This window comes from Phascolarctos cinereus, unplaced genomic scaffold, assembly GCF_003287225.1.
Source record: "Phascolarctos cinereus isolate Bilbo 61053 unplaced genomic scaffold, phaCin_HiC Scaffold_3;HRSCAF=262, whole genome shotgun sequence".
In the NCBI taxonomy this organism is placed as follows: Eukaryota; Metazoa; Chordata; class Mammalia; order Diprotodontia; family Phascolarctidae; genus Phascolarctos; species Phascolarctos cinereus.
In genome coordinates, this window is record NW_027555736.1 from 253,238,294 (window position 1) to 253,266,047 (window position 27,754).

Here is a 27,754-nt window from a genome sequence, read left to right on the forward strand (position 1 = left end):
CAAGACCTGAGTTTTAGCCACTGTGCGATCTAGCTGCCCATTCATTACCTTTTGTTCCAAATATCCCTTATTAATTTCTAAGATATAACTGCCAGTTTCTTTTCTATTACTAATTTTCTGAACATCTTAAAGAAATGATGTAATTATATAGTAAAATCTGAAGTAATATCTCTTATGACTCAACCAAAATTTTCACCTTTGTAATAGGAACATGAAATTCAGCATCAAACATATAAAGTGCCTATACCACATGAATGGTGTAACTATGTCAGTATAGTATTGAAGCTATCTCTCTGCTATTCCTTACTTGTTATATGGCTGAAGTGATTCCTTTTCCAATCATTGATAATTTATTTTAGGTCTTTTAAGACAGTCAGCATTAACAACTTTTTATTTACATTAATCACGCATAGATACATAAATAACCTTTTGAGTTATTTACAATTTTTATTTTTCTTATATATGATCAACAATTATAAAGAAGCTGTGTTTAGTGGGAGTACACCAAATCAGTGGTTATGTGAGCAACTCTATTTCATAATTTGATATATCTCTCAGAAGTGGAATTATATAGTAAATGAATAATATATTTGGAGTCAGAGGGTCTAGGTTCAAATCTCAGTTCTATCTCATATTAATTGTGCAATCCTGGGAAAATCACTTAAGCTCTTTAAGATTTGGTTTTCTTATCAGGAATATGTGCAGGTTTGAAAAGATGACCTCCAAGATACCTTTAAAAGCCAATTCTAAGATCTATGATCTACTTTCCCCACCCCCTGCATATTGGTAGGCAGATCTCCTTTAAATGAATATGAATTTTTTACTGATGGTTACTCTGAAAGGTTGATTCAGTGATTTGTGAGTGCCTGCATAAAGCCTACATTCATGAGACTGTAAGCTCCTTGAAAGTAGGGAGCAGCATTTTGTTTCCTTGTTTTTATATTTCTACCACTTATCACAGTGCCTGGTACATTGTAAGTGATTAATAAATGCTCCAACTATCTATCTATCTATCTATCTATCTATCTATCTATCTATCTATCTAGCTATCTATCTGCCTTTGTAGTCTTCCAAGGTTAGAAAAAGATAATACAATATCATTTCCAAATAAGATCATTTTGTAGATGATAATGCCTTTCTATTTATATTTTGCATAAGATATCCTTCATAATACTGTCAAAATGTTTCCAGTAAGCGCATATTTCACAATTTTATGTCTTAATGTGGACATTCAGAGGATCATTGAACAAAGTTCAATGTAGATAAAGTTTGCATTGGCCATAGAATCTTATCTGGTTCTAACATGTACATGAATGATGTGATTCAAGAACTTTTAACCCTGTGTTGTCATACCAAGTGAGAAAAAATCAACAAACAATAGACATAGAAGTCTACTAAAACTGTCTCCTATAAAAATTGCTTATGAAAGCTTACTTATTCCCTACTTATCATTTAACAAATAACAACCTCAATCATCCTAATTAAGATTTTAAATATTGGCTAAAATCATTATGGTCACTGTTTTTTTTTTTTGTATTTATAAAAATTTTATTTCTACTTTTTCTTATAGAGCCTAGAAAATTGAAACCTGAATGCCTATTACACTTATGTTGGTTCCAACATGGCTTTCATCTATGTGTATAGTCAGATACAACTGCTTTTCATAGTTTCTTTTAAGCATATCATGCAATGAAGAAGTAGAGTAGTGGTTACAATATCATTGCTGATGGGAATTCAACGCCATGGAAACACCAGAAGATATGCTTTACTTCATGTTTATTTGTTATTCTCCTTCCAATTTCATCTAAAAATGTTCTTGGTATAAAAGTATTGCAGAAGCTATTTAGGAAGCTTGGTAGAGCTTGCTAGGTGCATAGCTTGAGGGCCACATGCAAAGACTGGAAAGCTAGAAATTACATTTAGCACTTTTATCTAAGTTAGACTTTTGTATTCCACCTGTGCTGACAAAATATATATGTAAGAATGGATCTTGAGCCAGTTCTAATCTGTATAAGGGACTGGGGAGGAAGAGTGTAGGAGGGCAACTAGTAAACACTCATCTTTTCATTTCTAAGAATGGTAAATTTCCCAGCACAAAAGTAAGTCTATAGTTCTAGAAGTTCATTTTAATCTCTAAAGGTTAAATTGTTACTGACTACATCCTTCCTTTATTCTGATTGAAGACTAAGTTAGAAGAGGTGCTTTTGAACTATACCATAACAGATTTGAGAGACATTTGATTAGGAAAAAAAGGTAAATAATTCTTAGTATTACTTTATGTGATTTAAATGTAGGCTAGTGGGATGACATAAAATGTAGATAGACGTTATTTAAATATGAAAAAATCTTTGGCTTCATCCCTATCTTACATCTTGACTTTCCTATTTTATTCAATGATCTCCATATAATCATATAGTCTCACAATTTACTATGGTCATGAGATTTATTACATATAATAAAAATACAAGGAAAATTCCAAGGGACTACAAGATTTCCCCCCTGCAACCATTTCCAGAAACATCCTTCTGATTGCCTTCCCAGTTTTTCTTAGGGGTAATGGGGAGAATACTCGTTATGACACATCTATTGAGGCATGAGAAATGACAAGGTAATGGACTACATTTCTAAGACTCTAACCACTTCTATGACACTTGGATTCAGGTCCCATATAGTGAAAGCAAAGGGACATGGGAAGGGACAATTCACCCCTGACCTAACACTGGATTTTCAACAGGTACCAGTCAAATCCTGCTCTGGCCTCACTTCCACAGCACTGATCTCCAAAAGTCTTCTCTAGACCTGGACCAACCTAAACACTGATTTGAGAATTCTTCCAGATGTGGTCTCTGTTCTTAAGGAGCACTGCTGGTCGTCTAAGAGAGAGAAACAACCAGCAACCTAGGAGTTTGACCTTAAAAGTCCACCACTGTGGGACATGTGATGGGCAGGGATCCAAAGTCCCACTGCTGTCTGCTCCCTGCACACCCAAAATGGTGGGAAAAAATGTGGAAGTCTATCTCAAGGAAATAAAGTAATTCCTTTCACAAAATTAATAATCATTGACCCTTATGGCTTATGAAGAACTTCAGTATGACCTCAGTGGCTCCTTGTCTCCTCACCCTACATTGACAATAGAAAACAACTCTCAAGGGCCAAGAAAAGGAAAAAGGGAACCCTGAAGCCCTTACAGTGCTTACACACAGATTTTATCACTTCTTTATGTCTTACCAATGTTACCACTTCTCAAAATTTCTTCAGTCCACACAAGAGTCAAATACCATTGCAGATATCCAATACATACGAATGTTTCTCCATGTATTTTATAAAAATCATTAGAAAACTATTAAAAGTATAGTTTTATAATATGCTTACTCTAAATAAAGATTAATTTTTATTTCTCTTTAGCAGATTATGAAAATATAACCCAAGAAGGCAAAAAGATTGATTAGATAGAGTGGGGAAGAATTAGACAGAAGCCATTTATCTTTTCATTTTAGGTGAGTTTTCCCTATATCCATCTTTCTTGATAGCTATAATCATAATATCATCCTTTCATGTATATTGTCCTTTGAAAACTAAATATATATAATTAAATTAAATGTCTGAAACATTGATTCTGGAGAAAAAAAACCAACTCTTTTTCAAATAAAGAAACAATATCTGGTGATTCTTTGCATGTTTACATTTCTAAAACTTTGGTGAAATGAGGTAACATTAAAAGATAATAATGAAAATACTTACGCAAATGAGGGTTTACAGGAGCTAAATAAAAGAAAAGAAAAAAATTAAGTTAACACAAATTTAAGGAATTCAGAAAGTGAAAGAATAAGCAATTCTTCCTAATCTATCAGTGTCTCTGGCCAAAGTACTTAATGATCTTCCAAACTCCAGTCCTATTGAATTTTGTGGTACCTGTCTTGTTCCATAAGATTCAACGATAATATTCTTAAGTAACCCCAAAAGATAATTATTGTATAGCATGGGCTTTTTCACTTCCAAGTATAGTACTGAAGTGGAGTACTGAAATATCCTTCAGGACTCTAATCCATTTTAATCATATGCTCTGAAATTAAAACTAGGGTAATATCTTACTAGCAACATATTAAAATCTAGATATTTTAACCATGAAAATAATTCTTAGACATATATTTTGCTACAGTTTTTTTATTTGCTATCTGCTTACTTTGAAAATAACCTGGAATATAATGGAAATAAAATCAATGTTCCTGAGTATGTGGATACAAAAATATTCTGTAGCTTTCCTCTTGAAATTATACTTTATTTTAGCCATTCAGAACTGTTCATGGTTTATAAGCAATAAATATTAGGTTTTGCATAAAAGAAGTGATTTTTTTCAGGAAACCAATAGGATTTATATCATCTTTGAAGGCACAAATTAGATTTTAGTATGAATATGGAATAAGAGTTTAGAACTCATTTTTAAAATATAAATTATTTAATCTAGGAAATGTATATATGTACATATACATGTATATATACACATATATACAAATGTAGAGAATACCATGTACATATACATATATGTACACATATATATACACAATATTTACAACAACATATACACAACAAATACATAAAATCTGTAATTTACATATCTTGTATTTGAAATATATCAAAGAAGAAAGATATATGTATACTCTCTCTACTCAAAATATTTCCTACTTCAAGGAAGCTCATGAATATATAAACTTATAGAGTACTGTTTTCAGAATTTGAAAATTGAGAAAGAATCATATAGAAAAATGCGTGCATGTTTGCTTGTGCATAAGGTTGTATTTGTCATTTTGTGGGACAACTCCCGTCTAATAAAGAAATCTTTACTATGAGGTCTAAAGGTCATAATGACATAATTCTATCACTTTCTTTCTTTTCTAGTTAATATCTGGATGATACCTATTATGATTTGCAAACTAAATATGACTCTTGTTAGTACATTTTCTCTACATATGAGTTATATTTATTTGTAATTGGTTTGAATGTATACATGATATGTCAATCAATCAATATTTGGTAAGCACTTACTATGTTCCAGGCATTGTGGTAAGCACTAGGGATACAGAAAAAGAGGCAAAAGACATACCCTGTCCTCAAGGAGCTTACAACTTAATGGAGAAGACATGTAAATACACACACACACACACACACACACACACACACACACACACATATATATATATATATATACACATACACACAAATATACATATATTATTAGATGGAGACTCATTAAAATATATGTTGAACAATAGTTTTTCCTGTTGCTTTTAAGTGAAAATATTTATATACAGAAGATATTTTGTTTTCTATTGGTCTGCATTGTCTTTATATTCTACTTTCTCAGTTTTAAAATTCCAAAACCAAAGTTAAAAAGAGAACTATATAGAATCTATAGTTGCATGAAATTCATTGAAGTAAGGGCTATTTATGTAGATAAAAGGATGCAAAAAATGTATCCCTTCTTCAAATATAAGAATATATTTCAAATATAAAAAACATTTAAATTATGAATTTTATATGATCTTTCTTTGATAAAAGGATGGTTATATGAAATATATATCTATATATCTACATCCATATCAATCTATATATCTATATCTATCTATCTATCTATCTATCTATCTATCTATCTATCTTTTATTTTGGGGAAAAAAGCCACATCTAAGTAAGCATTTCTTTATGCTTAAAGATAAGTTTTTTTATTGGAACATTTTAAAATTTTGTTTTATTAGCAGTAAAATTATTTGTAATTGATATTATAAGTCAGACAATGAATTCAATTTCCTCATTAAGATGAATGAAAATGTAACTATTTCTCATTCTCTTGCATAATACAAAGTTTACTTCATCAAGAAATTCTCTGAATTCTTAATGTTTAAGGGATTCTTTTGTTCTAATCTACATGAAGTATGAATATATTATAGAAATTAATGGCTTATTACTAATTACTGTCCTTATAGAATAGACAATCACTGTTTAAGTTTTATTCAATTTAAGAGAAAGGCTTGATGACTGATATAGCCTCCTGATTACACAAAAGCATAAAAATCTCATAAATAGATAATATTCTACAGACTTAATAGCTATCCCACTGCCATGTGCATCAACACATGTTCCTGACTGGGTATATTTCCATATGCAGATAAGATTAGCTGCAGACAACTGAGCCACTGCTTCATTTCAGATATTTGCTGAATTTCTTTCCTATGCCACTGTAAATAAATGCCCTTTTGTGAAATGCTATATGGTATACAAGCATCTCATTTCATTCTAAACCCAAGCCTGAACCTCAGTATCAGCCTGAATTAGGCCTGGTCAACATTTGGCACAGTTTGAAGGATTGGATTGGAATGATCTCATTGCTGATCACATACTTGAAATAATTGTAGAAATGATTATAGATTGATAACAGATGTAGAGCAGAAACAGAGCTGGAACAGAGTTTAGAGACTATCTAGTCCAAGGGTGGGGAACCTGCAGCCTGGAGGCCACATGTAGCCTTCTAGGTCCTTAAATAGCCCTTTGACTGAATCCAAATTTCACAGAACAAATACTCCAGGTCACAGATTTCCCATCCCAATCTAGTCCGATCTGCTTTTTTTATTTTCCAGAAAAAGAAAATGAAACTCAAAGACACTAAATTACTTGCCTATGATCACACAGATATGAAATGACAATAGGCAGGATTTGAATAGAGGTCCTCTGATTCCAAGGCCAATACTTTGTCCACTGTACCACAGTGTAATAGGAGTAGTATTTCCTATGTTACACAGGCTACTTTTTCGTAACCACATGAAAGTAATGCTAGTTTTTTTCTTTAAGATGTATTAAAGTTATCCTTGATGCTTTATTGGTTAAGGATATTGTCTCAGGTTGTTGATGTAGTTTGTTGTTTACCAGTATAGAAAAGGTATAGTATAGAAAAGAGCCTCAGTTTCCATGTTGATATTTCTGACATTAGACAAACTGTATGAACAATACCTGGAAGTTTCACTCAAAATGGACTGACTGAATATCCCTATTAAATATCTTCCTCCTGCTATAGATAAGTAAACCTTTTTATATTGAATATTAGAAGAATTGTGAGCAACTCGTTTCATTCTAATATCAGATATAAACTACCACGAACAGTTTTATTTTCACTTGGGAAGGAGTACAACATAACTTCACCATCCTTCTCCAAAGCTAACTGAATTCTCATTAAACTGCCATATTCTGGTGAGTAGAGACTCTCTATTGGTGTATATATACCACTACATTGATGAAACAATGTTGAAGCAATCTGTGAAAAAAGGCATAGATCAGATGGCAGTCCATATGAGGAAAAAGGGGTGAGAAATCAATCCTAAGAAAATTCAGAGTTAAACTCACTCAACAGAATTTTGGGGAATACAGTGAGTAAGGAAAACCTAGAGGATTCTAGACACAGGCCAGAATAAGCTATCGAGTTTCCCTAGGATCTTAGAAGGAATTCCAGAGACTTATTGGATTCTAGATTTTGGAAAACTCACATTCCCTACCTTGATATCCTGATAGCCCCTATTTGGCAAGTCACTCACAAGTGACTTCCAAGCGGGACCCAGAATAGGTTTCAGACCTGGATGTTGTAAAGTAATCTGTTAAGCAATCTCTTCTCCTGGGTTCTTGTGACCTTGTAAGGCCCATGTTTCTAGAGGCCTCTGCCCATAAAGACTAGCCTTTGGCAGTCACCAAGAGATCTACCAGATCTACTGTTAGGTGTCTGGAGGTTCAAATATAATATTAACTGGGCCAGATGAGAGGTCATGGTGACAAAAGCCATATATAAATAATGTCCCATATAAAGGTAGGTGAATAACTTTAAGAATGATCCAGGATCTCAATCAGGATTTTTAGAATACTGGATAGAAAGAATGAGATGATTACATATGCACTATGTAAGCTATGCTCACAAGCATAGCAGACATTGGCAGTGGGCAGTAACAGCCACCAACATGTAGGATGTGGTAGAAGCAACTAACTGCATAAGGATTCTATCTTGCAGGCTAGGCTACTACCTTTTTCTCTACAAAGGAACAAAATCACCTTGAGATTTAATTGAGCCAGGAAGCAAAGGCTTAAACAACTAATGTAACTTCCAAATCACTTAAGCCATAAAAAGTTCATCATGTATATAGTATTCCTCAGACTTGATGGATGTTTCACTTCCATGCAAGTCAATGTACCCTTCTGATTAAGTGTGTTTCCATATGAAGGTGAGAAGAGCCGTGTCCAACTGAACTAATGTCATAATTTGCTGAATATCCTACTCATAATATAGTCAAACAACATTTGCTTAACGCAATGTTATATTACAGACAAGTATTTCATTTTATTCAACAAATAAGTCTGAGTCAGGTCTGGGAAAACTGCCAATAGTCTACACTTCATGCTATAAATACTGAAAGAAAAACACTAAGTTCAAATTATTTTTTATTATTGCTTTTTTCATGTTCTATTTCACTCTGATCTCTCAGAAGAAAAATTGCCTAATTAAAAGGAATGATTAAAGAGGTAGCACATGGATCATTACCCTACTTGCTAAATGTACAATTATACCACCAAGCATAAGAAATGTCTTTTTTAGTGTATTAGTATAGTTGATAGATGAGGTCATATAGTAGGAAGATACTGATTTGGGAGTCTGGACACCTAGGTTGCATATCTGATTGGACTTAGTGACCTCCAAGGTGCTTCCAGCTCAAAAATTATGTTATTCTATGATATGTAAAAGTAAAACATAAATATAAGATTAAAGGTTTATAAAAAACCATCTAAAGCTTTATAAAACATATTTTAAGCTCATAAAATTGTAGAAAAACATCACTGATACTTTGATTTCCATGTTAACTCATTTTAATTAGTGTGTGGTTCCTATTCTTATAATATTAAAAATATTTAAACTTGACATTTAACATTTCATATAGATTTAATTAAATAGATTTAATTGGAGACAGTGTAACAGTGTTTCTAGCCCTAGAATCAGGAAGACCTATTTTCAAATTTTGTCTCTGACATATATTGCTTAGATGATCATGCTTAAAAAGTTTTGAACAAAGACAGGGCTCTATGGAACTCTAGAGATATAGCTCCAAGTTGGCATTATTTGTGTTCATTTTTAGATTCATCCCAAAATATTATTTTGACACTCTGCCACTCTATAGCCAGTACTTTTTTTTTGATCTAAGAAGTATATTCTGCTACCCCACCCTACCTCCCCAGACCTGTGATTTCATCAAGTTGAGAGCTCTCACATGGAAAACTCTATTAACAGACACAGATTGGCAACTCTTTAGAATATAGAGACTCAGAAAGTTTGGGGAGGCACTGAGAAATGAAGTGACTTGCACGTGGTCACAAAACTAGGATACGTCACAGACAGAACTTGAACTTAGGTCTTCCTGTCTTCAAGTCCAGCCTCATATTTACTACATGACACTGCCTTTACATATATAAATTGATCTGCTTGTTACAACAACCTATTAAGATTAAATTATTTTACTAAAATCTTACAGCTAGTACATGTCTGAGGCAGAATTTAAATCAAGGCCTAATTTAACTCCAAGTCCATTGCTGTTTCCTGAATAACACACTGTCTTACCAATTAAAAACCAAACAAACTTTCAAATAGTTGGAAGTGTACAACAATGAAATGGCTGCCATAGATAGTAGTATTCCCAGAGGTAGTATTCAAGAGGATACTGAATGTGTATAATTCAAAAATATCATTGAGGGGATTCCTTCATTGGAAAACAGGGTGGACAAGGTTATTTCTTAAGTTCTTTCTGACTTCAAGATTCTATTATTCTGATGTTATCCTTAAATATTCAATTATATATCTTTACATAAGAGACAAATCACTGCAAAGTTCAGTATTTCTACACGTTCTCTAGTACATACTTTGAACTAAAAAACTTGTCCTATGACTGCAAATAAAACTTTTTATTTTTGTATTTTAAATTTTTATTTACTAATTTATTTATTTTTAATTTTTAACATTCACTTCCTTAAGGTTTTGAGTTCCAAATTTTCTCTCTCCATCTCTTCCCTCCCCCCAACCCATAATGGTATGCATTCTGAATACCCCTTCCCCTAATCTAGCCTCTCTTCTATCTTCCCCCCCTTCTCTCATCCTTCTCCCCTTTCATTTTCCTGTAGGGCAGGATAGATTTCTATACCCCATTAACTGTATATCTTATTTTCCAGATGTATGTGAAAACAATTTTTAACATTTGATTTTAAAACTTTGGGTTCCAAATTTTCTCCCTTCCCATCCTCCCTCACTGAGAAGGCAAGCAACTTGATACAGGTTATACATGTGTAGTGATGCAAAACACTTCCATAATAGTCATGTTGTGGAAAACTAACTATATTTTACTTCATCCTCTCCTGCCCTCTGTTTATTCCATTCTTTCTTTTGATCCAGTCCCTTCTTAGAAGTGTTTGCTTCTGATTACCCCTTCCACAATCTGCCTCCCCTCTATCATCCTTCTGCTCTCTTATCCCCTTCCTCCTTTATTTTCTTGTAGGGTAAGATAGATTTCCATATGCAACTGAGTGTATAGGTTGTTCCCTCCTTAAGCCAAATCCGGTGAGAATAAGATTCACTTATTCTCTCTCACTTTCCCCCTTTCCCCCAACCATGAAAGACTTTTCTTGTCTGTTTTATGTGAGATAATTTACCCAATTCTACCTCTCCCTTTCTCCTTCTCCCAGTATAATCTTCTCTCACCCTTTAATTTTATTCTCCAGATATCACCCCCTCACCTTGAACTCACCCTGTGCCTTCTATCTATCCATTTATCTATCTATCTATCTATCTATTTATCTATCTATCTATCTATCCATCTATACATATACATTTTCCCCTCCAACTGCCATAATACTGAGAAAGGTCTCATGAGTTGCAAATATCATCTTTCTTTTTTTCTAATTTTATTTTTTCTAATTAATTTATTTTGATTTATCAACAATCACGTCCATATGCATTTGAGTTTAAAATTTTTCTCTCCCTTCCTCCTCACTACCCTCCCCAAGATGGTGCACAATCTGATATAGGCTGTACATATACATTCCTACTAAACATATTTTCACATTACTGATGTTGTAAGTAAGAATTAGAACCAATAGGAGAAACCACCAGAAAGAGGAAACAAAACTCAATAGAAGAAAAAAAATAGCAAATAGTATGCTTTGATGTGCATTCAAATTCCATAGTTCTTACTTTGGATGTGGATAACATTTTCCATCATGAGGCCTTTGGAGATGTCTCAGATCCTTGTATTGCTGGGAAGGGTTAAGTTTATCAATATTAATCATTGCACAACATGGCTGTAATTGTGTACAATGTTCTCTTGGCTCTGCTCATTTCACTCAGCATCAGACCTTACAACTCTTTCCAGGGTTTTCTGAAGTCAGCCTGTTCATCATTTCTTACAGCACAATAGTATTCCATTACATTCATATACCACAACTTCTTCAGCCATTCCCCAACTGGTGGGCATCCTTTCAATTTCCAATTCTTTGCCACCACAAAAAGAGTTGCTATGAATGTTTTTGTACATATGGGTCCTTTTCCTATTTGTATGATCTCTTTGGGATATAGCCCTAGAAGTGCTAGTCCTGGGTCAAAGGATATGCACATTTTTAATAGACTTTGGGCATAGTTCCAAATTGCTTCTCCAAAATGGTTGGATCATTTCACAACTCCACCAACAATGCATTAGGGTTCTAATTTTCCCACATCTTTTCCAACATTTATCGTTTTCTTGTTTTGTCATCTTGGACAATATTATAGGTGTGATGTGGTACCTCAGAGTTGTTTTGATGTGCATTTCTCTAATCAATACTGATTTACAGTATTTTTTTCATGTGACTATAGATGGCTTTAATTTCTTCATCTAAGAACTACCTGTTCATATCCTTTGAGCATTTATCAATTTTGGAGTGACTTGTATTCTTACAAATATGACTTAATTCTCTATATATTTTGGAAATGAGACCCTTATCAGAGACACTGGTTTTAAAAATTCTTTCACAATTTTCTACCTTCCTTCTAATCTTAGTTGCACTGTCTTTGTTTGGGCAAAAACTTTTCAATATAATGTGATCAAAGTTTTGCTTTTTGTAATGTTCTCTATCTCCTGTTTGGTCATGAATTCTTCTGTTATCCATAGATCTGATAGGTAAACTATTCCTTGCTCTCCCAGTTTGCTTATAGTATAAGCCTTTATATCTAAATCATGAACCCATTTTGACTTTATTTTGGTATATAGCATGAGATTTTGATCAATGCCTAGTTTCTGCCATACTCTTTTCCAGTTTTCCCAGCAGTTTTTTGTCAAATAGTGGATTCTTATTGCAGAAGCTGTTGTCTTTGGGTTTATCAAATAATAGATTACTATAGTCATTGACTGTTGTGTCTTGCATACTTAACCTATTCCAGTGATCCACCACTCTATTTCTTAATCAGTACCAAGTAGTTTTGATGATTGCTGTTTTATAATACAATATAAGATCTGGAATAGCTAGGCCACCTTCCCCTGCATTTCTTCTCATTAGTTCCCTTGATACTCTGGACCTTTTGTTTTTCCAAATGAATCTTGTTATTATTTTTTCTAACTCTATAAAATAATTTTTTGGTACTTTGATTGGTATAGCACTGAATAAGTAAATTAGCTTAGGTAGAATTGTCATTTTTATTATATGAGCTCTGCCTACCCATGAGCAACTGATGTTTTTCCAATTATTTAGATTTGACTTTATTTCTATGAAAAGTGTTTTGTAATTGTGTTCATATAGTTCCTGGGTTTGTTTCAGGAGGTAGACTCCTAAATATTTTATAATGTCTACAGTAAGTTTAAATGGAATTTCTCTTTGTATCTCTTGCTGTTGGGCTTTGTTGTAGATATATAAAAATGCCAATGGTTTATGTGGGTTTATTTTATAGCCTGCAACTTTGCTAAAGTTGTTCATTATTTCATTTACTTTTTTACTTGATTGTCTAGGGTTCTCTAAGTATATCATCATGTCATCTGCAAAAAAGTGATAACTTTGTTTCTTCTTTGCCTATTCTAATACCTTCAATTTCTTTTTCTTCTCTTATTGCTAAAGCTAACATTTCCAGTACAAAAGTGAACAACAGTGGTGATAATGGACATCCTTGTTTCACTCCTGATCTTATCGGAAATGCATCTAGCTTGTGCCCATTACATATGGTGCTTGTTGAAGGTTTTAGGTAGGTGCTATTTATTATTTTAAGGGCGACTCCATTTATTCTAATGCTCTCTAGTGTTTTTAATAGAATTGGGTGTTATATTTTGTCAAAAGCTTTTTCTGCATCTATGAAGATGATCATGAGATGTCTGGTAGTTTTGATGTTGATATGATCAATTATGCTGATAGTTTTCCTAATATTGAAGTAGCCCTACATTCCTGGTATAAATCCTACCAGGTGACAGTGTTTTATTCTTGTGATAAGTTGCCATAATCTATTTGCTAATGTTTTATTTAAATTTTTTGCATCTATATTCACTAGAGAAATTGGTCTATAATTTTCTTTCTCTGTTTTGATTCTTCCTGGTTTAGATATTAACATGATATTTGTATCATAAAAAGAATTTGGTAAGACTCGTTCTTCATCTATTTTCCTAAATAGTCTATATAATATTGGAATTAATTGTTCTTTAAATGTTTGATAGAATTTGCATGTAAATCCATCTGGCCCTGGAGATTTTTTCCTAGGGAGCTCATCAATGACTTGTTCAATTTATTTCCCATGATGAAGTTATTTAAGTATTTTACTTCTTCTTCTGTTAATCTGGGTAATTTAAATTTTTGTAGACATTTATCCATTTCGCTAAGATTGTCAAATCTATTGGCATACAGTTGGGCAAAATAGTTCCTAATTTTTGTTTTAATTTCCTCTTCCTTGGTGGTAGATTCACCTTTTTCTTTCTTGATACTTAATTTGGTTTTCTTCTTTCTTTTCTTTTTAAATTAAATTAACCAAAAGTTTATCTATTTTATTGGTTTTTTCATAAAACCAGCTCTCATTTTATTTATTAGTTAAATAGTTTTCTCAGTTTCAATTTTATTAATTTTTCCTTTGGTTTTCCATATTTCTAATTAGGTGTTCGAGGATTTTTAATTTGTTCTTTTTCTAGCTTTTTTTTAGTTGTATGCCCTTCCATCGACTTCATCTTTATCTATTTTATTTATGTAAGCATTTAGAGGTATAAAACTTCCCCTAAGAATTGCTTTTGCTGCATCCCATTAGTTTTGGTATGTTCTATCATTATTGTCATTCTTTTAGATGAAGTTATTGATTGTTTCTGTGATTTGTTGTTTGACTCAATCACTTTTTTGGATTAGATTATTTAGTTTCCTATTTATTTTTACTCTATCTTTCCAAGGCCATTTATTACATATAATTTTTATTGCATCATGATCTGAAAAGGATGCATTTAATATTTCTGGCTTTCTGTGTTGGATTGTGAGGTTTTTATGCCCTAGTACATGGTCAATTTCTGTGTATGTGCCATGTACCACCGAGAAAAAAGTGTATTCCTTTCTATCCCTATTCAGTTTTCCCCAGAGTCTATCATACCTAACTTTTTTATCCTTAACTACTTTCTTGTTTACTTTGTGGTTAGATTTATCTACTTTGAAGACAGGAAGGTTGTCCCCCACTAGTAACTCCCTGAGCTTCTCCTCTAAGAATTTGGACGCTATAACATTTGGTGCATATATGTTTAGTAATGATATTACTTCATTGTCTTTGGTGCCTTTTAGCAGGATGCAGTTTCCTTCCTTATCTCGTTTGACAAGAGCTATTTTTGCTTTTGCTTTGTCTGATATCAGGATTGCTACCCCTGCTTTTTTTTTTTACTTCAGCTGAAGCATAATATATTCTGCTACAGCCTTTTACTTTTACTCTGAGTGTGTCACTCTTTTTCAAATGTGATTTGGTTTTTAATCCATTCTGCTATCCACTTCTGTTTTATGGGAAGAGTTCATCCCATTCACATTCACTGTTATGATTACCACCTGTGTCTTTCTATCCATCCTTCGCCCCCCATTTATATTTTTCTTTCTTCTTTCTCCTTTTACCTCCTTACTAGTGTTTTGCTTTTGATCAACACTTCCTTCACTTCCTCCTTCCTTCTGTTAGCCCCTTCCCTTTTTTTCCCCTTTACCCTTACTGCTTCTTCCTTCCTTTCTATCCCCCCTCCCTTTTCTTTCTCCTTTTCCCTCCTACTGCCTATAGAGCAAATTATATTTCTATACCTAACTGATTATGTTATTCCCTTCTTGAGCCAAATCTGATGAGAGTAAAGTTCAAACAATGTTCATTCCCTGCCCTTCTTTCCCTCTGGTGTAACAGGTTTTTTGTGTTTTTCTGTAATGTAATTTACCCTTGTATGCCTCCTCCTTTCTCAGTACATTTTCTTAGATCAGATTAATCCACTTACTTGGATCCATTTAGCCTACTTGATTAGATTTTTTTTTAATCATTAAATCAAGGTCAACTTATATCCACCCCCTTTATGTATAATCCTTTAACATGGTGTAATAACAATACAGTTCTCCTGAGTTACAAGTGTCACCTTCCCTTGCAGAGATGTAAACAGTTTGCCCTTATTAACATCATATTGTATCTTTCTGTTTCATTTACCTTTTTATGTCTCTCTTGAGTCTTGTATTTGAAGATCAAATTTTCTGTTGAGCTCTGGTCTTTTTATCAGGGAGGTTTGGAAGTCCCCTATTTCATTGAATATCCATCTCCTCCCCTGAAAGATCATGCTCATTTTTGCTGGGTAGTTGATCCTTGGTTGTAATCCAAACTCTTTTGCTTTATGGAGTATCATGTTTCACACCCTATGGTCCTTTAATGTAGAAACTGCAAGTTCCTTCTAATCCTGACTGTGGGCCCATGATATTTTAAATTGTTTCTTTCTGGCTGCTTGCAGTATTTTCTCTTTGACCTAGTAATTTTGGAATTTGGCTACTATATTCCTTGGTGTTTTCAATTTGGGATCTCTTTTAGGAGGTGATTGGTGGATTCTTTGTATGGTTATTTTACCCTCTGATTCTAGGGCCTCAGGGCAGTTTTCCTTGATGATTTCCTGAAAGATACTGGCCAGGCTCTTTTTTTTCATTGTGATTTTCAGGTAGACCAATATTTTTTAAATGGTCTCACCTGGGTTGATTTTCCAGGTCAGTTTTTTTACCAATGAGGTATTTTATGTGTTCATGTATTTTTTCAGTTTTTTTTTGTTTCTGTTTGACTGATTCTTGCTCTCTTATAGAGTCGTTAGCTTCTATTTGCCCAATTCTAATTTTTAAGAAATTGTTTTCTTCTATTAGATTTTGTACCTCCTTCTCCATTTGGCCAATTGTATTTTTAGGGATTTGTTTTCTTCTGTGTACTTTTTTTTCCCTAGTTGGCCAATTGTATTTTTTAAGGACTCTTCTACCTCTGTTGTTTGACTTTTAAAATCTTTCTTGAGCTTTTCTAAGAAGGCTCTTTGGGCTTCAGACCAGTTCATATTCCCTTTTGAGGTTCCAGATGTGGGTTTGTTGACAATGTTGTCCTCTTCAGAATTTCTGCCTTGATCTTCACTGTTCTTATAATATGAATCTATGGTACATTGCTTTTTGCTCATGGTGTTTGATTGTTCCCTGGCCATTAAAGAGATTGAGCTCTCCTGCTGGGCAGAAAAGGGCACTGACTGAAGCTTCTTGTGTTGTGAGGCTAGGTCTTAGTCACTGGCTTTGTGTGCTGGAGCCTCCGGGGTTCACAATTGGAGGCTGTAGGATTCTGGCAGCTTACCTGGTGTTGGGCTGGAATCAGCAAAGCTGTGATTTTTGGCAATTCTAAGTTGCCTCCTTTTCCTTTCCTCAGCTCCTTTCAGATTGGTGTTGTTACAGGGTATTTATCTGCCTGGGGCCCTTTGTAGTGCTGCTTCCCTCATTTTTGCTGAGGTACTGGGAGATCTGGTTGCTGTAGAGTTCCAAGGCACCTGGTGGTTTTCTAAACTGGTTTCCACGGGTTCCCCCACCCTCACTGAGGCAGTTGGAGGTCCAGGTGTTGGTGTTTGCTTGCTCTTCCCATTGGGTTTCAGGATCTTCTCCTGGTGTGCTAAAGTGGGGCTTTCCACTAGCTTGCTGGGGTGCCTCCCATTCAGTACTGCTCTTCTTCCCCCAAGGCAAGAAGGCCCTTTCCCGTTAATCCCTCAAGCTACCTGGGCTGCTGGACTCCTGCTCCCCATCTTTCTTCTGGTTCAGTTGTTCCAGGATATTTCCTGGGGTGCTATTTTCTGGGCTTTCAGAGGTTGATAGGGGAGGATGAGAGTGACTACCTTTTTACTCCGCCATCTTGGCCCCAGAAGTGGAAATCTTAGACAAGCCACTTAAATATCATCATTCCGTGTAGAAACATAAACTGTTCAGCCTTTAAATATTTTTTTTAAATTTTTTTTAGGCAATTGGTTTTAAGTGACTTGCCCAGGGTCACATAGCTAGTAAGTGTCAAGGTTTTGGTCTGAGGCCAGATTTGCACTCAGGTGCTCCTGACTTCAGGGCCGGTGCTCTATACACTGCACCACCTAGCTGTCCCTAACAGTACAGCCGTAATAAGTCCCTTATTTCTCTTTCCTGTTTATCTCTTCATGCTTCCCTTGAATCTTGTATTTGAAAGTTAAAATTTCTATTCAGCTCTTGCCTTTTCATCAAGGATGCTTGAAAATCCTCTATTTCACTGAATATCCATTTCCCACTGAAGGATTATACTCAGTTTTGCTGGGTAGGTGATTCTTGGCTGTAATTCTATGTCCTTTGACTTCTGGAATATTATGTTCCAAGTCCTCTGATCCCTTAATATACAAGATGCTAAATGCTGTGTTATACTGATTGTGTTTCCACAATACATGAATTCTTTCTTTCTGACTGCTTTCAATGTTTTCTCCTTTACCTGAGAACTCTGGAATTTGGCTACAATATTTCTAGGAGTTTTCCTTTGGGGATCCCTTTTGGGAGGTAATTGGTGGATTCTTTCAATTTCTATTTTGCCCTCTGGTTCTAAAATATTTGCTCAATAATGTGTGTAAACTCCATACCTGAAATGAATGCAAGTACTAATAAAAAAAATCCTCAACTTAACTGAATATCCATTTTTTTTTCTCCCTGAAAGATTATACTTAATTTTGCTGGGTAGTTGATTCTTGGCTGTAATCCTATCTCCTTTGCCCTCTGGAATATCATATCCCAAGCCTTCTGGTTCCTTAATGTAGAAGCTGCTGAATCCTGTGTTGTCCTGATTGTATTTCCGCAATGCTTGAATTGTTTCTTTCTGTCTTCTGGCAATACTTTCTCCTTGACCAGGGAACTCTGGAATTTGGCTACAATATTCCTAGCAGTTTTCCTTTGGAGATCTATTTCAGGAGAGAATTGGTTGGTTCTTTCATTTCTATTTTGCCCTCAGGTTCTAGAGTATCAGGGTAGCTTTCCTTGATAATATTTTTTAAGGCTTCACTGCATGTGTTTATTCTTTTAAGAGAATTTTTTTAATACAAATTTATTTATTTTTAATTTTCAACATTTACTTCCACAAGATTTTGAGTTCCAAATTTTCACCCCATGTCAACCCTCCCCCCACCCCTAGAGGGCATGCATTCTTAATATCCCTTCCCCTAGTGTTTCCTCTCTTCTATTTCTCCCCCCCTTCTCTGATCCCCTTCTCCTTCTATTTTCCTGTAGGGCAGGATAGACTTCTGTGCCCCATTTCCTGTATTTCTTATTTCCCAGTAGCGTGTGAATACATTTTTTTTAAACATATGTTTTTTAAACTTTAGGTTTCAAATTTTCTCCCTTCCTCCCTCCCCATCTACCTTTACTGAAAAGGAAGCAACTCAATATAGGTTGTACATGTGCAGTTATGCAAAGCACTTCCATGGTAGGCATGTTGTGAAAAACAACTCTATTTCCCTTAATCCTATCCTGCCCTCCCGTTATATCTATTCTTTCTTTTACCCTGTCCCTCCTCAGAAGTATTTGCTTCTGATTACCCCCTTTCCCAATCTGCCCTCCCCTCTATCATCCCCCTGCTCTCTTGTCCCCTTCTCCCCTTATTTTCTTGTAGGGTAAGACAGATTTCCATACCCAATTGAATGTGTATGTTATTCCCTTCAAATGCCAAATCCTATGAGAATAAGATTCACTCATTCCCTCTCACCTCCCCCCTTCTCCCCTCCACTGTAGGAGACTTTTTTCTGGGTTTTTTTTGTGAGATAATTTACCCCATTCTATGTCCCCCTTTCTTCTTCTCCAACTTTAATACTTTCTCATCCCTTAATTTTATTCTACAGATATGACCCCTTAATCTTCAACTCAACCTGTTCCCTCTATCTATCTATCTATCTATCTATCTATCTATCTATCTACCTATCTATACATACATATAATTTTTTCCTCCAACTACCCCAATACTGACAAAGGTCTCATGAGTTATAAATATCATCTTTCCATGTAGGAATGTAAACAGTTCAACCTTAATAAGTCTCTTATGATTTCTCTTTCCTGTTTACCTCTTCATGTTCCACTTGAGTCTTGCATTTGAAAGTTATATTTTCTATTCAGCTCTGGTCTTTTTATCAAGAATGCTTGAAAGTCCTCTATTTCACTGAATTACAATTTTTTTCCCTGAAGGATTATACTCAGTTTTGCTGGGTAGGTGATTCTTGGTTGTAATCCCATCTCCTTTGCCCTCTGGAATATTATATACCATGCCCTGTGGTCCTTTAATGTAGAAGCTGCCAAATGTTGTGTTGTCCTGATTGTGTTTCCATAGTACTTGAATTGTTTCTAAAATACATAGAGAACTAATTCAAATTTATAAGAATACAAGTTATTCCTCAATCAATCAAAGGATATGAACAGGCAGTTTTCAGATGAAGAAATTAAAGCTATCTATGGTCATATGAAAAAATGATCTAAATCACTATTGATCAGAGAAATGTAAATCAAAACAATTCTGAGGTGCCACATCATACTTATCAGATTGGCCAATATGACAAAACAAGAAAATGATAAATGTTGGAAAAGATGTAGGAAAATTGGAACACTAATGCATTGTTAATGGAGTTGTGAACTGATCCAACCATTCTGGAGAGCAATTTGGGACTATGCCCAAAGGGCTACAAAAATGTGAATACCCTTTGACACAGCAATATTGCTTCTAGATCTGTATCCCAAAGAGATCATAAAAACAGGAAAAGGACCCACATGCACAAAAATATTTATAGCAGCTCTTTTGGTGGTTGACAAAGAATTGGAATTTGAGGGGAGGCCTGTAAATTGGGGAATGGCTGAACAAGTTGTGGTATATGAATGTAATGGAATGCTATTGTGCTATAAGAAATTATGAGCAGATGGACTAATGAAAAACCTGGAAGACTTATATGGACTGATGCTGAGCGAATTGAGCAGAACCAGGAGAACATTGTACACAATGACAGCCATGCTGTGTGATGAGTAACCTTGATAAGCTTAGTCCTTCTCATCAAGGTATCATGATAGAAAATATTGTCCACATCCAGAAAAATGATCTATAGAGTCTGAATGCAGATGGAAGGATATTATTTGATCTTTTTCTCTCTTTTTTGTTTGTTTCTTCTTTCTTGTGGTTTGTCCCATTTGTTCTTATTCTTCTTTACAACCTGACCAATGCGAAAATAGGTTCGATATGAATATATGTGTAGAGCCTAGATCAGATTGCATGCCATCTTGGGGTTGGGGAGAGCGGAAAGATGGGGAGAAATTTTGGAACTCAAAATCTTATGGAAGTGAATGTTGAAAATTAAAAATAAATAAATTACAAAAGAAAACAATTCCTTAAAGATTAGAATGGAGCAAATGGGAGCTAACGACTCTATGAGAAATCAAGGAACAATAATAAAACAAAAAATGAAAAAATAGGAGATAATGTGAAATATCACATTGAAAACACAACTAACCTGGAAAATAGATCCAGGAGAAACAATTTAAAAACTATTGGACTACCTGAAAGCCATGATCACCAAAAGAACCTAGATATCATCTTTCAAGAAATTATCAAGGAAAACTGCCCTGATATTCCAGTACAAGAAGGTAAAATAGAAATTGAAAGAATCCCCTGATAACCTCCTAAAAGAGATCCCAAAATCAAAACTGTCAGGAATATTATAGTCAAATCCCAGAGTCCCCTGGTCAAGGAGAAAATATCGTAAGCAGCCACAAAGAAACAATTCAAATATTGTGGAATCACAGTCAGGAGAACACAAGATTTAGCACCTTCTACATTAAAAGATTGGAGGCCTTGGAATACAATATTTCAGAGGGCAAAGGAGCTAGCATTACAACCAAGAATCATCTACCCAGAAAAACTGAGTATTATCATTCTGAGGAAAAAGTGAGCATTCAACATTTAAGCATTTCAAGTAACTTTCAAGCATTCTTGATGAAAAGACCAGAGCTGAATCAAAAACTTGGCTTTTAAATACAAGACTCAAGAGAAGCTTAAAAAGGTGAACAGGAAAGGAAAATCATAAGGTACTTAATAAGGTTAAACTCTACATACCTACATGAGAAAATGATATTTGTAACTCATAAGACCTTTCTTATTATGAGAGTAGTTAGAAGGAGACAGAGGGCACAGGTGTGAGTTGAATATGAAGGGATGATGTCCAAAAATAAAATTAAGGGCTGAGAAAGGAATATACTGGGAGAAAGAGGTAGAATGGGTTAAATTATCTCACATAGAAGAGGCAACAAAAACTTTTCCAGTAGAGGTGATGAGGGGGAAGGTGAGAGGGAATGAGGGAACCTTACTCTCATCAGAATTGTCTCAAAAAGGGAATAACATACACAGTCAATTGGGTATAGAAATCTATCTTACCCTACAGGAAAGTAGGAGGGGAAGCAGATAAGAGAAGGAGGCAGTGGTGATAGAAGGGAGGGCAGATTGGGGAATGAGGTAGTCAGAAGCAAAACACTTGTGAGGAGAGACTGGATGAAAGAAAAGAGAGAATAGAATAAACAGGGGGGAGAATAAGATAGAGGAAAATACAGTTAACAATAGTAAGGATGAAAAAATTTTGAAGCAATTCTCTGTGATAAAGGCCTTAAATTTCAAACTCTTAGAGAACTGAGTCAAATTTATTAAAAAAAAAAAGATCCATTCCCCAATTGATAAATAATCAAAGATATAATCAGTTTTCAGAGGAAGTAATCAAAAGTATCAAAAGCTGCATTAAAAAAATACTCTAACTTACTACTGATTGGAGAAATATAGATTAAAACAGTTCTGAGGTACTACCTTATATCTACAAGATCGGTTAATAGAACAGAAAAGAGAAATGTCAATTGTTGGAGAGGATGTGGGGAAAATGACACATTAATGCACTATTGTTGGAGCTGTGAAGTGATTGAACCATTCCATAAAGCAGTTTGGAACTATGCCCAAAGGACTATAAAACTACGCATAGCCTTTGACCTAGCAATATCACTACTAGGTCTGCATCCTTCAAAAAAATTAGAAAAGGAAAAGGACCTATATGTACAAAAATATTTATAGCAGCTCTTTTCAGGGGGCAAAGAATTATAAATTGAGGGGATGTCCATCTGACTGAACAAATTTTGGTATGTTAATATGATCAAATACTATTGTACTATAAGAAATGATGATCAGCATGCTCTCAGAAAAATCTGTAAGGATTTCTGTGAACTCATGCAAAGTAAAATACACTGTGTTAAAAATAACCACAATATTGTAAGATGATCAGCTGTGAAAGACTTAACTATTCTCAGCAATAAAATTATCCAAGACAACTGGAAGATTTATCATGAAATATGCTATCCATCCCCAAAGAAAGTACTGATAGTGTCTGAATACAGATTGATGAATACTTTTTTTACTTTATATTTCTTGAGGGTTTTTTTTGTCCGTGCTTCTTTCACAACATGACTGTTATGAATATGTTTGCATGACTAAACTTGTATAACCTATATCTAATTGCTTGCCTTCTTAGTGTGGAGGGGGGGAGGGAGGACGACAGAGAATTTGGAACTTAAAATTTCAAAAATTAATGTTAAAAATTGTTTTCACATATAACTGTTAAAAATAAAATACTAATGTATATTTTAAAAATTAAAAAAAAGAAATGATGAGCAGGATGATTTCTGAAAAACCTGGAAGGACTGACATGAACTGATTAAAAGTGAAGTGAGCAGAACCAGGAGAACATTGTACACAGTAACAGCAATATTGCAGAATGAAAACTGTGAATGACTTAGTTATTCTCAGTAATACAATGATCTAAGACAATCCCAAAGGAATCATGATGAAAAACGCTGTCCACCTCTAGAGAAAGAACTGATGTTGTCTGAATACAGACTGAAGTCGACTATTTTTCACTTTTTTCTCTTTCTTTAATTCTTTTTTTAATTTTAAATAATTTATTTTTAGTTTTTAATATTCATTCCCATAAGCTTTTGAGTTTTAAATTTTCTCTCTCCCTCTCTCTCTCCTCTCCCCTCCCCAAGATGGCATGTAATCTGATATAGGCTCTACTTATACATTTATATTAAGCATATTTTCACATTACTCATGACGTAGAGAATGAATTAGAATGAATGGGAGGAAGTATGAGTAAGAAGGAATAAAACAAACCAACAAAAGAAAAGGAGAGCAAATAATATGATTGCTCTCATACCATTGATATATGATAGCATTCAGATTCCATGGTTCTTTTTCTGGATGTGGATAGCATTTATCATCATGACTCTTTTAGAATTGTTTTAGATCCTTTCATTGCTGAGAAAAGCTAAGTCTATCAAAGTCAGTTATCACATAGTATGGCTATTACAATGTTCACTTGGTCTGCTCATTTCACTCATCATCAGTTCATGTAAATCTGTCTGGGTTTTTCTTAAGTCTGCTTTTTCTCAGTGGTACATGACACCTACACACACAAAAAAGATATATTACTTTCTATCTCCATTCAATTTTCTCCCGAGGTCTACCATGTCTAACTTTTTAAAAATTCTATTCACCTCCCTAACTTCTTTCTTGTTTATTTTGTGGTTAGATTTATCTAGTTCAGAGAGGGGGAGGTTGAGGTCCCCCACTAGTATAGTTTTGCTGTCCATTTCTTCCTGTACCTCCCTTAACTTCTCCTCTAAGAACTGGATGCTATATCACTTGATGCATACGTTTTTAGTAATGATATTACTTCATTGTCTATGGTGCCTTTCAGCAGAATGTATTTCCCTCCATCCTATTCCCCAACTCTTTTTATTATATTCTCTCTCTCCTTTCACCCTGTCCATTCTCAAAAGTGTTTTGCTTCTGATCCCCCTCCCTCAATCTGCCCTCCCTTCTATCACACACCATTTCCCTCTCCTACTTTCTCCTGCAGGATAAGTAAGACAGATTTCTGCACCGAATTGAGTCTGTATGTTATTCCATTTTTGAGTCAATTCTGATGAGAGTAAGATTCACTCACTCCCCCTCAACTCAACCTCTTCCTATACTCTGCAAAAGCTTTTCCTTGTGTCTTTTATGTAAGATAATTTACCCCATTCTACCACTTTCTGTTTCTCCCATTACACTCCTCTGTCACCCATTAATTTTATTTTTTAGATATCATCTCTTCATATTCAACTCATACTTGTTCCCTCTGTCTATATATGCTCCTGCTAACCATCCTCATAATGAGAAAGGTCTTATGAGTTACAAATATCATCTTCCCCTGTAGGTATGTAAATGGTTTAACCTTATTAAGTCCCTTATGATTTCCCTTTCCTGTCTACCTTTTTATCTTCTCTTTATTTGAAAATCAAATTTTCTGTTCACCTCTGGCCCTTTCGTCAAGAATTTCTGGAAGTTCCTCTATCTCTATCTCATTGAATGTCCATTCCCCCCCCCCCAAAGGATTATATTCAGTTTTGTTAGGTAAAGTAATTTTTTGTTCTAATCCTAGTTCCTTTGCCCTCCAGAATACCATATTCCAAGCCTTCTGATCCTTTGATATAGAAGCTGCTGAATCTTCTGTTATCTTGACTGTGGTTCCACTATACTTGAATTGTTTCTTTCTGGCTGCTTGCAATATTTTCTCCTTGACTTTGAGACTCTGGAATTTGGCTACAATATTCCTGGCAGTTTTGATTTTGGGATCTCTTTTAGGCAGTGATCAGTGGATTCTTCCAATTAATATTTTACCCTCTGGTTCTAGAATATAAGGGCAGTTTTCCTTGATAATTTGTTGAAAAATGATGTCTAGGCTCTTTTATTGATTGTAGATTTCAGGTAGCACAATTCTTTTAAATTATCTCTCCTGGATCTATTTTCCAGGTCAGTTGTGTTTCCAATACCATATTTCACATTGTCTTCTATTTTTTTTTTCATTCTTTTGGTCTTGTTTTTATCATTTCTTGATTTCTTATAAAGTCATTAGCTTCCATTTGCTCCATTTTAATTTTCAAGGAATTATTTTCTTCAGTGAGGTTTTGGCTTCCTTTTCCATTTCTCCAATTCTATTTTTAAGGCATTCTTCTCCTCATCAGCTTTTAGGCCTCTTTTACCCTTTGGCCTAGTCTGTTTTTCAAGGTTTTCTTTTCTTCAGTATTTTTTGTCTTATTTACCAATCTGTTGACTTGTTTTTCATGATTCTCTTGCATCACTGTCATTTCTCTTCCCAATTTTTCCTCTACCTCTCTTACTTGATTTTCAGAATCCCTTTTGAGCTCTTCCATGGTCTGAGACCAATTAATATTTTTCTTGGAGGCTATGGATGTAGGAGCTTTGACTTTTTTGTCTTCTTCTGAATGTGTGTTTTGGTGTTCCTTGTCACCATTGTAATGTTCAATAGTCAGTTTTCCCCCATTGTTTACTCATTTCCCCAGCTTATTAGGTGACTTTCAACTGTTTGTTAAATTAGGGCTCTGCTTCCAGGGTGGAGGGCAAATGGTCCCAAGTTTCAGGGGGTTTGACAGCTCTTTTCAGAAATAATTCTAGGGACCTATAACTTTTCAGTTCTTCCAAGGTGACATGATCTAAGGAGAGGTGTTTACTCATCTCTTGGCCTATCCTGTGACCTGAGAGAGACCACAAGCACTCTTTTCTGCCCTTGAACTGTGAGGAGGGTTCCCCTTCACTGTGGCTGTAAGCTCTGCTACACTAGCGTTCCTCCTTACCCCAGGACTGCTGCACAGGACCTGGATCCAAGCATGAGTGCTGCTCCTAGAGCTCTCAATATGCAGACAATAAGGGGGTCAAACAACTGGTCAGAAGGAGATTACAGGGGCCTTTTTGCTGTCACTAAGGCAGGATTCTGTTGCTTTGCCCATACTTGAATCCAGGTCCAGGGCAGCAGTCTAATCTGTATTATCAACATTTTCTTTATAATTTTCTTAAATCTAGAAATTAACAAAATGATAAAGCAATCTATTTTTTGTAACATTTGTTGATTTCCAAGGTACAAATATTCACACTGAAAATGTAACAGCTGTGCATGTACCTCTTATAGAAAGAATTGGAACCAAAGGGGATGCTCATCAAGTAGATATTGATGAACAAATTGAGGTTTATGACTGTATTATTATAGTCTAAGAAATTATAAAAGGGGACAAATTCAAAGAAACCTGTGGGAATATGAACGAACTAATGTAGACGTTAGTGAGAAGAAACAAGGGAATAATTCATGCAATCTATTGATTACAACATAAAGGAAAACAACTGTGAAAAAGTTAATAATTATGATTAAAGCAATGACCAATCAACTTCAGAAGTCTGATGATGAATTATGATTTCCACCTTTTGGCAGAAAGGTGATTTATTAACGGTGCAAAATGAGGCATACATTTTCAGACATCCCAAGTGTGTGGAAGGGAGGGATTTCTTTTTTGAGGGAAGGGAATTGAAGGGATAGATAGTGATAAGAAAGTGATAGTGAGTGGAAGATAGTGATATGACACTTTTAAAAAGGAATGAAGAAAAGAAAAATGGTAGCAATGAATCATTTTTTTAAAATTAACAGAAGAAAGCAATAAGTAATTTGGAGAAGGACAGGTAATCAGAGTATGATTAGAATGATCATGTTAGATTTGAAATATACCTCTCACTGCAAGGGAAAAACAAAACAAAAACAATATCTACATAATGGACATTAAAGACTTATATACAATCCTTTTTTCTGTTTTTCTTTTTTTAATGGATTAATGTTCATTTTGGCCAAATTCATAACAATATGTTCAGTTCTGGACACTACATTTTGGAAGGACATTGGTAAATTGGAGGATATATTCAGAGAAGGGCAACCAAGATGAAGAACCTCAGATTTTTGTGATATATAGAGACAATGGAGTTAATTATTTTTACATGAGAGTAGAGAATAGTAGAGGTTTTTAAAAAACTGTTACACTTTTCTAATAATTCAGCCAAATATAATGCCTAAGTAAATGTAGACTTTAGCTCAGATATGTATGGTATTTTTAAAAATTAAAAATATTTATTTAATTAAAGGTTAAATGTATTTAGATGTTAAATTTAATTAAAGATTAAAAGTAAACATTACACTAGATCAGTGAAAGAAAGTTGATATGTTTGGACAGTTATTCATTAAAACAGGGATACAAAAACATAACAGAAATGCTGACAAACAATACTAGGGATCTGAATCTT

The 27,754-nt window shown here is 34.5% G+C and overlaps 1 protein-coding gene across 1 annotated transcript in view; it reads right to left on the bottom strand.

Moving 5' to 3' along the window:
• The window catches only part of MDGA2 (MAM domain containing glycosylphosphatidylinositol anchor 2), a 754,553-nt gene that overhangs the window by 121,676 nt on the left and 605,123 nt on the right, over positions 1 to 27,754 (bottom strand). The window contains exon 12 of the mRNA XM_021004762.2: positions 3,742 to 3,762. Coding sequence (XP_020860421.1) covers positions 3,742 to 3,762 — 21 coding nt within the window. The remainder of the gene's footprint in view (positions 1 to 3,741; positions 3,763 to 27,754) is intronic.